Source organism: Echinops telfairi, unplaced genomic scaffold (genome assembly GCF_000313985.2).
Source record: "Echinops telfairi isolate 266 unplaced genomic scaffold, ASM31398v2 ScPeMD7_8;HRSCAF=38, whole genome shotgun sequence".
In the NCBI taxonomy this organism is placed as follows: domain Eukaryota; kingdom Metazoa; phylum Chordata; class Mammalia; order Afrosoricida; family Tenrecidae; genus Echinops; species Echinops telfairi.
The window spans coordinates 1,606,892-1,623,076 of NW_022103905.1; the positions used below are offsets into that span (position 1 = coordinate 1,606,892).

Below are 16,185 nucleotides of genomic sequence, written 5' to 3' on the forward strand. Positions count from 1 at the left end.
TCACACAGGGAGCCAAAAGAAGCAAGTAAAGTTTATCTTTTCCTGTCAACATAATCTTAATTTGCATATGTTAAAAAAAAAAAACACCTGAAGGAACACCAGACTTTACACATCATTTTTATTAGCAGTGGTATCCCTGAGAGGCAGATTAAGGTGTAAACGATCTTCTACTTTATCTACTATATATAAAAGAAAATTGAGGCAGGTTGACTTAGGATTCACACCCCCTCCAGTGCTTTCTTCATCAATCTATATAGGTATGCTAAATAGGATTTGTGTGTGCGTGTTTGACATTACAGCACATTTCCTAAATCATCTCAGATTCTGAGCCAGTGCTTAATGGTGTTTCTTCTACCTTCCGTCTACTTATAAAACACAATTGTGATAGTCTTCTCTTATGTGCTAGTAATGTTAAGAAAAAATTTTTATCAGCTGCCTCCAACACCAGAACCCTAACTGATCTCTGATCTAATATAGTCGTAACTGCAGAGTATCTGATTCCCAACCCCTCCCAGACCTCAGTCCAGCTACAGAAATCTCATTTAATATCAAACAGCTCCTTATCCCAGAGTTGAGCCATCTGGCCCTAGTCACCTCCTGTCCATCTTCAAAATAGTCTCTGAATTTTTGTCTCTCCTAGGGGCTGGTCCTTTAAAATATCACGCTCCCCCAGTGCCAGCTAGCTGTTTCCTGAACAAGAAAGATGGCACAGTCCTGGTCGTAAAGGCACTCGTGTTTCAGCTTAGACGATTGGCTTGTTGCACAGCCACGTCATACCACTGAGCTTTGGGGCTGCCCCAGCTTTTCCTAACTTTGTTTGCCATCTATCCTTGCCCCTCTAGCTATACAAAATATGGTACTCCTTAATGCTCCTATTTCTCACTCACTCAGCACTCAATTTTTTTTTTTTTCAGCACTCAATTTTGCAACTAGTTTTCGAACGTTCATCCCACCCTAATTTAGCCAGCTACTTCCCTCCTCTGAACAAAAGAATACCTCCCAGATATTTGATAGAAAATTCAAAGGCATTGCACTTTAACATTATGCATGGTGTCACTATCTAACTTTCCAGATTTCTCTACAACTCTTTAAACTATGTATGTGCATTTAATTATTTGTCCATGTCAGTGTGATTGGTTCTAAACTGTAAGGACAAGGACAGGGTCTGGTTAATGTGTGTTGTACATACAGGTTGCACCATAGTACTATTGACATACAGGCAATTTAATATTTGTTGATGGAACCCTGGTGCCATAGTGAGTTCTGTGGTGGACTAACTGCACTGTCAGCAGTTCAAAACCACCCTTGCTCCTAGGGTGAAAGATGAGTCTTTCCTCTACCGAAAAGAGTTACGGTCTAAAAACAAACAAAAAAGAGTTAAGGTCTACTTGATTATTAAGAGCAGTAATAAACACTTGTATTTAAAAGCTTTTAAAACCTATCTAGTTGAGTGTGTGTTTCACAAACTGGCAGCTCCACAGACCAAAGGGATCTCCCCTGCCATTAAGGTAATGATGGTAGGGCCTAAGTGGTCTATTTTTCTAATACACATAGATGTGGCAGTGGCTTCTGCTCGTTGTAGGTTAGTACTGATCGCCTACAGGATGCGCACTTAGGTGAAGTATGTGGGGTTTGGAAAATTCCATATTGGCAGCTTAAAATTTCTCATCACATCCAGCTGGCTTGCTCGCCGGGCTTCTGAGCAGATGAAAATTCAGATGTGAGGGGCAGAAAGATAATCAAGTTAGATGCTGTAAGTGCATTCCTCTTCTATTCTAAACTTTCTAGAACTTGGTAGAGGGGCGGGGGAGGCGGGGCAGGAGGGAGGAGAAAAAAAAAATCAAGGGTCACGCCTCAATATTTATATAGGGTTTATGTTGTTTTACCATATATAACACCTTGAAAAATGATTCATAGGGCAGAACCAAAGGCATTAAACTCTCCTTTAAGGTAAATGAAAAATGATAAATATGTCATTCTGAACCAAGCGTAACTGTGCAGAAAGAGTAACCTGTTTAGCACTTCCGCTACTGTCTCACAGAAAAGCTAGACTCAAGTATGAGAGAAGTCTCACAGCTTCTCCCTGAGATGCTTCTGGGGTGGGTTTATCCAGTCCGAAGTGTTGCTGAGGAACAGGATGGGGAAGGAAGGGTGCACATGAAACCCACGGGGCCTACCACTACCTCCTCTCTACCTACAGAAACCACATAGGCACTAGAGGGGAAAGGTGTCACCTGTCAATCCAGGTGCAGCAGAGGGGATGAAATTGCAGTCTTTATAAGATGACTGTGTTAGAGACTTGGCTTTAGATCCAGGAGAAAGAGAAGGAGCCGTGGCATAGACCCTAACGAGCATTTCCTGCACTAGTTGGGCACAGATCAGGAGAGGGATCTCATTGTTGGAAGACTTCCCAAACATTTTTTGAGGTTCTTGCCTTTCTAGATCCTTGGGGGCTTACTTAGGTGCTGACTGTGACAGAAGCTTCTCTCGTGTATGGATTTCTCGGTGCTTATTAAGGGCAGAGCTTTTACTGAAACTCTTCCCACAGTCATGACACCCATAGGGTTTCTCTCCTGTATGGGTTCTATGATGTGCACGTAAGTCAGAACTCTTACTGAAACTCTTCCCACAGTCAGGACACACATGGGGTCTCTCGCCTGTGTGTATCCTCCGATGTGCACTGAAATGCGAACTGTTATTGAAGCTTTTCCCACACTCTTCACACTGATAGGGCTTTTCTCCTGTGTGGGTTCTCTGGTGAATTATAAGGCTTGAGCTCTGATTAAAGCATTTCCCACACTCCCCACATTGGTAAGGTTTCTCTCCTGTGTGGATTCTCCTATGGGTGATAAAATTTGAACTGTCTCGGAAACTCTTCCCACAGTCAAGGCATTTATAAGGTTTCTCACCCGTGTGGATCCTCCGGTGTCTAATGAGACGTGCACTACGACTGAAGCTTTTCCCACAGTCGGTACATTTATATGGGGTTTCCATTTGGTGGGATATCTGATGCACAAGGTGGGAGTTTGAACCAAAGCTTTTGCCATATTTGAGATATTTAGAATGTCTCTCTTCCAGGTACGGTTTCTGATGATGTAAGACTTTCCCTAAGCTCCTCACAGGGAGGGTCGGTTTTTCTCGTCTCTCCCCTGGCGACCTTTCCCACTGTTTTCCTGATCCACATTCACTGTCACTGCCTTTGCTCTGATGATGACGCCGAGGGATTTTCCTTTCAGATCTTGCAAGCAATGTCCTGTGCAGCTGTACTTCCTCAGAAATATCCCGATTTTGATTCTTCTCATTCTTAAATCCAGCTTCGAAACCTAATATAAGAGTAGAATTTAAAAGTTACCAATTTCTTTAATGGTATGTACTTGGCCAAAGTAAACTTGGGAAAAGCAAATACTGCAATTAGATGATTAAAGATAAAAATTAAGGAGATCTAGAACCAAGAAATATTTAGTATATTAAAATTCAAGTATTTTAATTTTTTTTCAAATGCTGCATTTTTGTCTTTTCTATTTGAGGAGTCCTAGTGGCATAGTGGGTTATATATTGGGATGCTCACTGCAAGGTCAGCAGTTCAAAACCACCAGCTGCTCCAAGGGAGAAAAATGAGGCTGTCTACTTCCATAAAGATTTAGTCTTGGAAACCCACCGGGCAGTTCTACCATGTCCTATGAGTTGGGATTGACTCTGCCAGAGATGGCAGAGACACCTTTAAAAAGTTGCTAAATAGAACGCCTGAGCATTAGACCAGGCATTTTGGAACATCTGTTTTTCCTAGGATAAAGAAAATTATTTCACAGAAACTTCTTATCACAGTTTCTCTTTTAGGCCTTTAGTTCTTTTAAAAATTTTTGGTGTACCATTTTTATTCCCAACATATGTTAGAATTATGGGTGAAGTGACCCATGTAACTCCTCTTAAATGCAGAAATTTCCCAAAAATTTCCCTGGGTATCCTTTCTAATCCCCTAAAGGCAGAAACTAGAATAAACTCATTCCCATCAAGTTGATTCCAACTCATAAGTGACTCTATAGAGCAGTAACACTGCTCCTGGGGTTTCCAATACTAATTTGTCTTTAAGACTAATTTTTCATGGAAGTAGAAAGCCTCATCTTTCTCCCTCAGGGACGGTGGCTTTGAACTACTGACTTTGCAGCTGGCCGCCCATCGGGTAACCCGCTACCCCACCAGGGAAGTTGCAGTTATTTAGATGCTTCAGATAGCAACCCCCCAAATCTCTGAAATAATCTCAGCAGAAGAATCATGAAGAGCTTCTTCAACTGTGGTTTGTGAGGGTCATATAACCAAATGTGTGTGTGTTGGGGAGGGGGGTGTCGGGGTGGGGGCGGGATCTGGCAACGGTGAAAGATTTCTGACAGTGCAAATACCAGAGTATTTCCTAAAGCTAACTCATAATGCAGCTGCGGTGTTTCCGGCAGTGCTTGCCCGTCGGGCATCTCACAACTTCACTGCAGCCTTGGTTCTAAAGATACACCATGCACCCCCCCAAAAAAAATCTCCAGAGTTAGATGGACTTCACAATACTATCAAAACCATTGACATTACCAGAAGCCGTGGTTGATGTGTATACTTATTTTATACATACCTGGGGTCCTGTAAAATTCTCTGTTGAAAGGGGTCATGAGTGGAAACGGTTTAAGCAGCCCTGAGTACGAGTCAGAATTGACTCGATAGCAGTGGACGAAACCAGTGGAAATGAAACTAAGTGAACTTCACATCAGGGCGGCATCCAGACTGGAGATGGGCGTTGTGGTGACTACTAGCACACAGTGTGTACACTGAGCCAAAGATGCAGTGAAGTATCACGATGCAACACAACAAGAGCTCCCTGAACCCCTCGGATTCATTCTGTGTTTGATTTTGAATGGCTTTTTGGTGGTTATACATTCAGAAACCTTTACTTGTTGCCTGATTTTTTGCCACCTCCACATTCAGTGACATGACCCCACAGGAGTCACAGTTTAAAGAAACTCTGCATGAGACGTTCCATTAATCTATGATTTGCAAGATTAAATGAAATTTCAGAACTTTAAACATGACAGAGCTTCAAACAGTTCATGGTAAAATGAATGAACGGTAATGTAACTTTTCCATGAAATTCTTGCAATGCCTCCATGTGAACACGTGTATTGTGACAGCCAGAAGAGTATTCAGCATTTCCCAAAGCTACAGGCCGTTTTTCAGTGGCCCGCTCCATACTCCCTAGAACTGATGCTGCAAGGGATCACGTTGCAAACATGCTGACCTAAAGGGGAAAATAGAATGATTACTATTGAAGACCTACTATGTGCTCCCACCAGTGGTCAATTTGTTGCACTGTGGTTGCTTTCATGTTTCTAGGATACTGAAAGCCATGCGACCAGTATTTCAAACACCAGCAGGATCACACGTGGTGGGAAGATTTCAATGGAACGTCCAGACGAGGAAGAAAGCTTTTGGGACCTTCATTAACTGATGTGGGGCATGAACTCAAAATGAGGAGAAACAGCAGGTAAACACCCATTAGTAAGTTAGTGAAGGTGAGAAAGACTCTCAATGAGGCGGACTGACAGTGGTTTTAACAGTGGGCTCCAACATGACAACAGTTGTGAGGATGACACAAGACCGGGCACCTTTCCTTCTGTTGTGCACACTGGGAGTCAACTCGCAGCCACGCCGTGCCCCGGCCCTGTGCTGGGCCCTTCCCACAGCACTTCATTTACGTCAGCCCTAGGAGGTGGGTCTTCTAGAGAAGCAAATCAAAACGGGTTAGGTAACTTGCTTCAAATTACTCCGCACAAACATGATAAACACCTACATATGATTTCACAATAAACTGTCTCCCTACAATGAGGGATTCCATAGTGAAATTTTCTTTTTTTATACCATAACTAACAAAGGGTCAATGCCCTTAGAAGTCTCAGCCTTTTGTTCAAGTGGCTCTCAAGAAAGGAATTGACAAGTTTTCACGTATGTGAATAAAGCAGGCAACAACTGGCATACAAACACAAAGTAGAAGCAAGGGCGGATGACAATGAACTTCAAATTCCTTTCACTCTATTATGGGTATAGGACATGCCACTTGGGAAATTTTCGCTTTTTGATTCCCTGTGGGGTACACAAGGAGCCTGGGTGGTACAGCGGTTCAGTGCCCAGTACCTACCTGGAAGGCTCCACCCAACGGGAGAAAGAGGACAGGCAGTGCTCCCATGAAGTGTACAGCCTTGAAAATCCCTGGAACAGTTCCACTCCATTGTCTGGAAGCACTATAGCTCACACATAGGATGACAATTTACAAGATGTGTGATCATCTCCAACTGATCCTGGAGACAAGTCACAGGAATAAAGTTTTCTATCCCCTCACCGGACTGCTGTAATACGAAGGACCAAACCCAAAGTCAATGCCAGAGTTGATGCCGGCTCACATCACTCTGTTGGACAGGGTAGAACTGCCCCTGTTTTGAACTACTGACCTTGAGGATCATAGCCCAATGTGTAACCATTATTCCACCAGGGCATAGGGAAAAGAGAAAGTGGTCACAAGAAGAATGCATGAGCGCTGGATTACATAGGCCAGTTATCCTGGACCTCAAATGTGACAGCTATTTCCCAAATCTCACTGTCTGCTCTGCTGTTCAGACTGGGAAAAGTAAGAGTCTCTTACCACTGGGGCTCTGGAATAACACTGGGGCACGGGTGAGGACAGCCCCCGGCGGTATCTCCAGATCCTCGTCATCACCATCAGAATCTTCTTCTTCTATGGTCTCTTCTGCCTCTTCATCCTGCTTCTCAGCCTCGGCCTCACTGGTCCCTTGGATCGGGCAAGAAGCCGTCTCCTCTTCCAGGCCAGTACTGGGCAGGGCAGCGACCTGTGCACTCACCAAAGCATCCATCTCTTCAAAGAAGGGGCAGGTCTCTGTTGGTTGGCCATTCTTGACTTTTCGATAGCTCGTCTGTAGACTTTTAAACTTGGTCCGACACTGCTCAGGTGTCCTGAGGAAGCCGTGTTTCCATAACCGCTCAGCCACAGCTCCATACAGCTGACTGTTGCGATGACAGTTCCGAAGGGCTTCGTAAAACTGGGTCTCACTAAGGATTGCAAGGTACGTCTTGGTCTCTTCATAACCCCAATGGACACCTGCCACCAGAGAAGAAAAACTTCAGCATCACTTAACCCAGAATTTTAGCCTCAAATCCCTCAGGCCTACCATTTGTTAATAAAGACCCCTAGATAAAAAGATAAATCCTTCCTGGTCTCAAAACCTAGTCCTGGGGGAGTAATGGTTATGTGTTGGGCTGATAACTAGAAGGTTAGCAGTTCAAAACCACCAGCCATTCCATGGCAAAAAGATGGGACTTTGTGTACTCCCATAAAGAGTTAACAGTTTCAGAAAACCTCAAGGGCAGTTGTCCTGTCCTATAGGATTCACTGGCAGTGAATGAGACACCCTCATCATAGAATGTTCTATTTCCAGATGCCCTATAGCAATTTCACAAAGGTCTTCATTTCTATATTGAGAAATCGCTGCACCTGATCACTGAAGCATCACTAAACTCACTGAGACAATTGTACAGAATGCATTTTGTTATCCTTCACTCGTTTTTCTGGAGTTCCACTCCTAACTAGAAAATAACTAGTCAAGGGCAGAAGAACGTACCCAATCACCGTCGGCCACAAAAAGACAGTCCTAACTTCTCTGGCCACTCCTTTTCTACTAGCCTTACTTCCTATAGGGTCATTAGAAGTCAGAATTAATGGCAGTGAGGTGGTTGTTTTTTTCCATTTGCATCCTAGACATTCAGCTTCCCAAAGAATAACCCCAAGCCTCAAGACACTGTCTCTTTCAGAATCACACTGCTGCTGGATCCTCGGTGTGGCCCTTCTTAATTTGCCACAATCTCAAGTCCAGCAATGGCCAAGAACCTGAAGGACACAAGAGAAGGGCATTATAGCTATATACCTTGCCTGTAAGGGTGCAGGACTAGCAGAAGCCAGGAGAGGAAGCAGAGACAGCTATCTCTTGGACCCAGCACACACTTGGGCTGCAGACCCCACCCTTGGGCAATGCTTTCAAGATAATTAGTATCTGCTCCCTGCAGGGACCAAGGTCAAAGGAAAAGGAGCTTCAAGATTCTTCCAACTGAAAGCCAGATGGAGGTTAGACTTCTCCCATTATTCTCCACTCACTGAGAATAAAAGAGAATGGAGAAAATTTGGAAGAAAGAACGGTAGGAAAAAATATTTTAAAAGAACAAAGATAATATTGATACAGCTACTCCACATTTTGACTATCCTGTTACCCAACATTTTGCATTTATAATGATAGTAAAATCTATCTGACATTAACAACATACCTCCCAATGCCAAGTTAAGAGGAGCTCTGGCTGTGATGATTAAATTATGTGTCAGTTTGACTGAAGCTTGATCTTCAGTGGCTGGGCAGTTATATAATGACATGATTTAGCAATTATGTAATGGTATGGTAATGTTCCTTTTTCAAATAATGCTAATTTTCTTCTTTTTTCCCCCCAAATAATGCTAATTTTCACATACAGGCCTAGTCTTTGAAACCTAGCCCTGTTGACAAACAATAGATGTAGTAGACGCCGGTGGCAGTGGTTAAGTATTGAGCTGCTGGAGGGAAAGTTGGCCATCTGAACCCACTAGCTGCTCTGCGGAAGAAAGACATGGCTGTCTGCTTCTTGAGCGATCACAGCTTAAACCCCCTGTGGCAGTTCTACTTGGTGCTGCACACACTATGCAGCAAATATGCTTCCCCCTGCCCCTGAACTCCAGCACTTTGAGTTCTTCCTCTGTTCCATGGTTGTAAGAGAATAAAAGATATGAAAAAGGAGAAGGCTAGAACATAACTAAATTAGTATATATAATAAAAAATAGGCAAAAAGGTTCACAATAGAATTGCAACTTTAGAAATACAGTCCTATCTGAGGCGGGGCGGGGAGGGAGGGGAACAATGAGCTGATACCAAGGGCTCATGTAGAAAGCAAATGTTTTGAGAATGTTGATGCCAACAGATGTACAAATGTGCTTGACACAATGGATGGATGGATGGATTGTGATAAAAGTTGTATGAGCCCCCAATAAAATGATTTTTTTAAATAATCATAAAATTAAATATAAAAACAAAAAATATAGTCCTATCATCATCCACTGTTTAAATTCTAACTTGAAGTGAAATAACTGTCCAAGGTCTCCAAGCTAGCTAATAGTCAAAATCAGAATCAAAGCCTCTGGACTCAGCCAACTGAAATAACAAAATGTGGTACAGCCAGGCGGTGGGAGACTATTTGGCTGTAAAGAGAAATGAAGATACATGTTGCAATTAGGATGAACCTGGAAAACCCTACACTAGATAATAGTCAGTTGCAAAAAAGCCCACACGATAATGACCACATTCTTAGGAAAGTTCAGAGAAGGAAAAACTATAGAAATACAAATAGATTCGTGGTTGCTTACGGCAAGGAGAGGGAGTCCTTGAGCAGTGCAAATGGGTAAAGCGCTCGGCTGCTGCATCGTGGGAAAGACAAGGTGATCTACTGGAGAAGTCTGCCAGAGACATGGGTATGGGGCACACCTCTACCCTGACACAGTTTGCCAGGAGTCAACACAATTCAATACCAGCTAGTTAGGGCTGGGCGGGAAGGGGAGAGAGTAGGGAGCTAAGCTGGGGATTGCTAAAAGGGTTTCTTTTTGAGATGATGAAAATATAATAAAATTGACAGATGATGGGTACACATACTGAAAATATTCTAGAAATTACTGGATTTATGTACTTTAATTGGATGAATCGGATGATACGTGAATTATATTCCAATAAAGTGTTTTTTTAGGCCTCCTGATTCATACATCAATGTTCTTTACATAACACTAGTTGCACAAATTGCATTAATAGGTGACACATAAAAAATCATTCCATAGGCAATGGTATTTCAAAACAAAATGCTAAAGAAGCAGTTCTCTACAGACTAAAGCTGTAAGAATGTCCATGTTGATTATGAATAGCCAAACTCGTGTTTCCCAAACTCACTTATGGAGTTCTTGTTTAGTGAACAACCTGCAGGTCTAGTGCTGCTTGGACTGATCTAGGGAGGTGAGAGAGAAAATATCTAAAGCACTAAATCCTTATGAGTGCTAGCGCTGTAAAATAATACACCTGCTGCTTGCTTACCAACTATTGTATTACTGACTTCACGTTTACAACTGTAAAATATATTTTTTTAATATAAAATTATATATATGTATATATATATATATCCAGAAATTTTGGACATTAACAGGCAGCACCAAGCCTGTGGGCCCTGTTCTGGGTTCCCAATCCCTGGGCGGCCTGTGGCCCCACAGCTCAGGATCACGAGCAAGGAGGGATGGAGAGAAGAAAGGCATCGGAGGGTGTTGGGAAGAAACGTGTGCTAGCTTCGTGACATTCCAAGTGAGCAGAACTGGGCTGAAGCCCCCAACAGCACTGGGGAAGGCCCAACCTCGGGGACTCATCAGGCCCAGAGGGCAGAGCAGGCTCCCGGATCTTGAACGCTGGGTTTGTAGGGGTGGAAGTGGAGCCTGCAGACAGCTTTGTGAGGGACGCTTGACCCTGCACAGGAGGAAGGTGAAGTGGTTAAGCCGTGGGCCCTGCAGTCACACAGCCAGGCCTTGGCCAGATTTATCTTCTCCAAGCCGCCTCTGGAATCCACAGTGATGAACACATCGGTAAATCTTAGTTGTTATTATCTCCTATGTTCTAAATTTGAAAAGAATCGAGACAAATAGATGGTGTGAAAACTGAAAAAAATCCTGCATTTTCACATAACACCAATTTTCACATAACAACCTGGTCTTTGAAAGCTAAGCATGTCATTGAGTGAGGAGAGGGTGGATAGTGACAAGCTCTCCTCAGTGAGCCTGCAATCATCTTACAAGCAGGACAAAAAAAAAAATTTTAATAAAGGAATGATAATCCTTTTCAGAACTCTTGAATTTTCTGTATGTTTCTTTCAAAATTCTATTCCCTACCACCTCACTGCTTTCCCACAAAAGAGTATGTGACCACACAGAATTTAGAAGTGCCTTTCTGAGACCAGTCTCACCCCACACATCTAATCCCCAAACCAAAAAGTAAAGCCTCTTACCACTTGGGCTTTGGAACAGGACTGGTGCAGACGGGCTGTCCAAGTCCTGGCGGGGAGGGACCCCCTCATCCTTGTCAGATCCCTCAGCCTGTCCTTTTCTGCTTCCCCATCAGGCCACCAGCCCGATCATCACGCTCATTGGTCTCAGAATCACTGCCCACCAGGCTAGTGAGAGAGGCTGCCTCTTCCACACCATTATCCGGCAGGGCAATGACCTGGGCACTCGTCAGGGCGTCCATGTTGTCAAAGAAGGGACAAGTGTCAAGTGGGTGGCCACTCTTGACTAAGTTCTCTCCCAGGCCTGGAAGAAGCCAAGCTCCCCATATACTTGCTATGTCTATGACAATTTCAGAGTGCTTCATAAAACTCAGTCTGACTGAGAATTGTTAGGAGGATCTGGTCTCTTCACAGCCCCAATACATGCCACCTTCTCATCCTCCAAGCCCGGTGATCCTGTTCTACCCCGCTGCTTCTCTCTCTTCTGGAGGGGAGCAATTCAGCAGGTACTGTCGGTCTCTGGGGCAGATCTGGGATCTCTGGGTTTCCTTGCTCCAGCCTGGAGACCACACCAGACTTAAGAAATTGGAATCTTGCAGGGAAGCAAACAAAGGATACCATAGTTTGGACTGATCATTAAAAAAAAATCTCTGGGTTTAGCCCTGCCTTTTTTAACCCGAGTATTATTAGAAATGTATCTCGGGATTGTTTTCAGAAGCTCAATGAGTTGAGTTAAGGAAATACCAGAAACTGTTACTAAACAGAAATATTTCCAAAAGTAGAGAGAAGTTGTTTTTTTTCCAGAGCAGTGAGGGGAGAAAAAGGTTCTATTGTGTGACCAGAGTAGATCATTCTGTTCCCACTGGTTCCCTAACTCTCCTGATCACTTCTAGGCAGGAACTGCTGGGAAAGGTTCCCTCCTATCTCCTACAGATCTTGAGAATTAGATCAGTGATTATAATATAAGAAGAGGTATTTGTCTTCAACCCATTCGTTTCCTTCACATTTAGCCAGTTGACAAGTTCTAAAAGTGCTTCCCTTAGTAAACTCTCCCTACACCCTCCCATACCAGTCCAGGTTCCTTATTCCCACAAATATGGACAAACGCAGTCACTCCAGAATTCCAGGCTCCTCTTTCTCAGGCAACATGCTACACTGCTGCCAGGACAGTGTGTAGCACTGGGTAGCACACATGGGGGACATTGCAGGTTCGGTTCCAGACCACCATAATAAAGCAATAATCACAATAAAGTAACATGAGATTTTTGTTTTCCCAATACATGTCAGGTTTATATTACACTGTCATCTGTTAAGTGTGTAACAGCATTATGAAAAAGTCTGAACTGTTGAGATTATAAAAAATGTGACAGTCATGAAGTGAGTATGTTGTTGGAAAAAAGGTGCTGATAGACCTGCACGACCTAGGATTGAGAACTCTTACAAACCTTCATTTTATTTTAAAAGAGAGAAAGGGAGTATCTGTGAAGCATAATAAAGTGCAATAAAACGTGGGATCCCTATATTATCAAAACAGCTCCTATCATACCCCTTTCTCTGTTCAAACCTTAAACAACTCTAAATCTAGCCTTACCTAATCTATACTCCCCTGCAGTTTTCAATACTAGAATTTTCCATTCATATCAGACTGTTTTCTCTAGAGCACAGCTACATTTTGATTTACAATTTTGTGCTTTCTCTTTAAGGCTCTTCCCCTATCCAAATTTAATTCATCCTTCAAGAAGCCTTATCTGTCAATGTCCCTGAGACCCTACACCAGCCCTCCCCTCTCCCTCACCAAGCCCCTACAGTACTCACACAATCCAGCAACAAGTCACTGTGATACTGTTCCAAATGAGGGCATTTCAAAAAGGCATAGAAAGATGGAATGAAAAGATAAGGGTATTTTTAAATGAACTTTTGGAAACCCCCTCTCTTAGTTCCGTTTAGCACAGATATATCATATGCACTTGTTTGCTCAATCCCACTGTAAGCTCAGGTGCCCTGCAAGCTGTGCAGCACATGGAAGGTGTTCAAAAACCACCCACAGATTGAATTCTGCAAGTTTGGGGATCGGCCTTGGGGATTGGATCTGGTGGACTAAATAAAGACCATTTCCAAACTAGCTCAGAAGGCTAACATCTTGGATGATAAGATCAGAATTCCAAACAAGCTCAACAAGTTACAGAAATGATCAAAGAGAACAAAACCATACAGAATGGAGTTCCACAGAGTGCAAAGAAGAAAAACAAGTTCTACACAATCAAGTACAAGCAGCAGCAGCAAGGGACAAAGGCAACAAGGAAAGGGGTAAAAGTTCTGGGAGTCAACAGGGCAACAAAAATGATCAAACAATTGCACACTGGATAACAAGGAACAAAATGATGAAATTACAGTGTCTACTCTGCCTTCAACCTACCAACCCTCACTATATATGTGTTAGTTCTCTATAATTCATATTGCAGATGAGTTCATAAAACTTAGGTCTGAAGAATGGGGCTGCTGGGGAAAAGCTCAAAAATGAAACATAAGCTTCATTTGGGGAAGGAAATGACTAAAAGGGAGGAAAATGGGCTTTCAAGTATAAGTAAGAATTTCTATATAGAACATTTACGATGATTATCACATCAAAAGCAAATTAAATCAAGTTCTAAGAGAGATTAGGAAGCCATCCTTTATGGACTCATCAAAAGTATCAATAGTGAAATACTTATTGAAGGCAGAGAACTAAACTACATGTCTTCAGGAGGTTCCCAGCAACTGCCTATTGTACAATTTTCTACTGATCCCTAAAATCCCACCCTGCTTCCCGATTTAGAATGGCACCTGTCTGCCCACATGAATCTACTCCTCACCGCTCCTTTGGAAAGGTCTGAGCTTCTCCTTTGGGTTCATCTGCTGCTGTGGTCCCAGGTCTGGGCTTCTTGCCCTCTCTTTCTCAGGTATACCCCTGGACTGGGGTTCCACTGACTCCTGAGGAACACTTAATAACTCCTGTGATGATTTCGGGGGTGTCATCTTCTCCGAGCGCACTTCCTGCCCCTTCACAGAGACTGTGACCTAGAAACAACCCCCATTAATTGTCACTGCAAAGTCATTATGGGGGGGCATTCCCAGAGGAGATTGATTAATAACCCAAAAGAGATCATCATCATGGCTGGAGCTGTACCAGTCGGGCGCTATAACAAACAATCACATTACTGTCAATTTAGAGTAGCTGAAACCCCAGAAGGATAAGATCAAAAGAGCAAACCCAACTTCAGGCTCAGAAAATTTCCCCTTCCTTCCTGATTAGGAAATTAAGAATAACTTATTTCGGCAGGGGAAGCAACAATATGCCCAGGCAGCATCTCGACAAGCACTCTCTGAAAAAGTTGCCTGCCCCAGGATCAGAAGCATCAAGGGAGAATGTGCCTCCTCTTTAATCCTGCCTATACCTTCACCTGGCCTTCCTCCCTTGCCCATTTTCCAGTCGCACATTTCTCTATCCCCCATCTTTCTCACCGAACGTCCAGATCTTCCAGGTTCTCTTTCTAAATCTTCCACCAGAGCCACCGCCTCCTCTCCACTTTCCGGGCGCTGTTCCTGTACCCAATTCTGGATCTCCCCAGGTAAGACAGCCAGGAACTGTTCTAGCACCAACAGTTCTACAATCTGCTCCTTGGTGTGCACCTCTGGCCTTAGCCAGCGGCAGCAAAGTTCCCAGAGTTGGCTGAAAGCCTCCCGGGGCCCAGCCACCTCTTGGTAATGGAATCTCCTGAAGCGCTGTCGGAAGGGCTCCGAGTTAGTGCCATCCCCTCTGAGAGTGGGTCTGGCCATCGTTCACAGCTGGAAGCAGCTTCCCTCCACTTAAGGACCTATCTTCCCATGTCCTTTGGGGAATCACCAGCAGATGAATCTCTCTCTGAAAGAGGAGTTGCTTCCTAGGGTAGAGAGAGATGGCACTATCAGAATTTATAGTTCCAAAGTCTTGACTTCCCATATACTCCAAGTGGCCATCCGAGGTAGTACCATCTTGCGAACAGCAAGTCTGTCAGCAGAAGCTGCGTTTCTGGGCGACTTCCAGGGCAGCCCCAAGGAGCAGCAGGGATAGAAAAGTACTGTCTGCTCCTCTCCCACCTCCCCCAAATCCGAGCGCAGGTAGCTCCCCCGACCAACGCCACTCAGTGAGTTTGAACTGTACGGGAGGCCAGGAGTTCGAGATGATCTAAAGACAAGCCACCATCCTGCTGAAGGTAACAGAAAGCCTCTGTCCAGCGGTCGCGGTTGATTTTCCCCCAGGTACCCCAAGTTCTTCCCGAGGCCCAGGCGGGCCGCCCCGCCCACTCGGGCTTTACAACCAATTCCCAGCCCAGACAAAAACCAAGGACTAAATGTAGGGTCCTGCAAGGAACGCAGAGCTACTGAGGTAAAGGGTGCGCCTCGGGTGCAGCCGGCTTCAGTTCCTGAAACGAGGGCCAGGTGGGCTTGGGGAGAGCACACTGCGTTGGTAGAGAGGGAGTTGGAGGGGACAGTGGCGATGGGTCGGTCTCCTGAGGACGGCTCGGGGACTGGTCAGAGGCTCCGAGTGCTGTGGGGTTTGCTGGCGCAAGGCTCGGCTCCAGGAGCGGCGGGGACTGGGTGCCGGCCTCTTTGTCTTCGCTCCCTTCAGCCGGGTCACTCTCCAAGTCGCGGACCAGGGCCCACCAGAAACCCCCGACCAGGCTTAGGCGCCGGAGAACCCCTTCGGGCACACCGTTGGGGGCGTCTCCATCTCACACAGTCCCTCAACCCAATGGCATCCCTGCCCCCGGGCCAACCTCACCCAGTTCGGGCCCAGCCCCACCAGCCCCAGCTCGCCAGCCTCCCAGGACGGCTCCCAAACCGGAAGTCCGAACGGGCGACTCCGGGCACGGAGCGCGCGTGCGCAGGAGCCGCCGTCCCGCAGCCGTCTCGCTTGGAGCCCCCGCGGGAGTGAGAGGGTGGAAGCGACGTGGTCCGGCGCACTTCCGGAACTCGGCACGCCGGCCGTTCCCCGCTTCCGGTCCGCTCCTCGCG

General features: G+C 44.9%; 1 protein-coding gene across 1 annotated transcript; it reads right to left on the reverse strand.

The window, feature by feature from the left end:
• Positions 1–101: 101 nt before the first annotated feature.
• On the reverse strand, positions 102–15,940 carry ZSCAN29 (zinc finger and SCAN domain containing 29). Its single transcript, XM_045286417.1, is given in 7 exon segments — positions 102–3,323; positions 6,674–7,147; positions 11,155–11,263; positions 11,265–11,463; positions 11,465–11,743; positions 13,997–14,208; positions 14,653–15,940. Coding segments are annotated over 7 exon segments (2,457 nt in total). The 5' UTR covers positions 14,968–15,940; the 3' UTR covers positions 102–2,454.
• Positions 15,941–16,185: the final 245 nt, after the last annotated feature.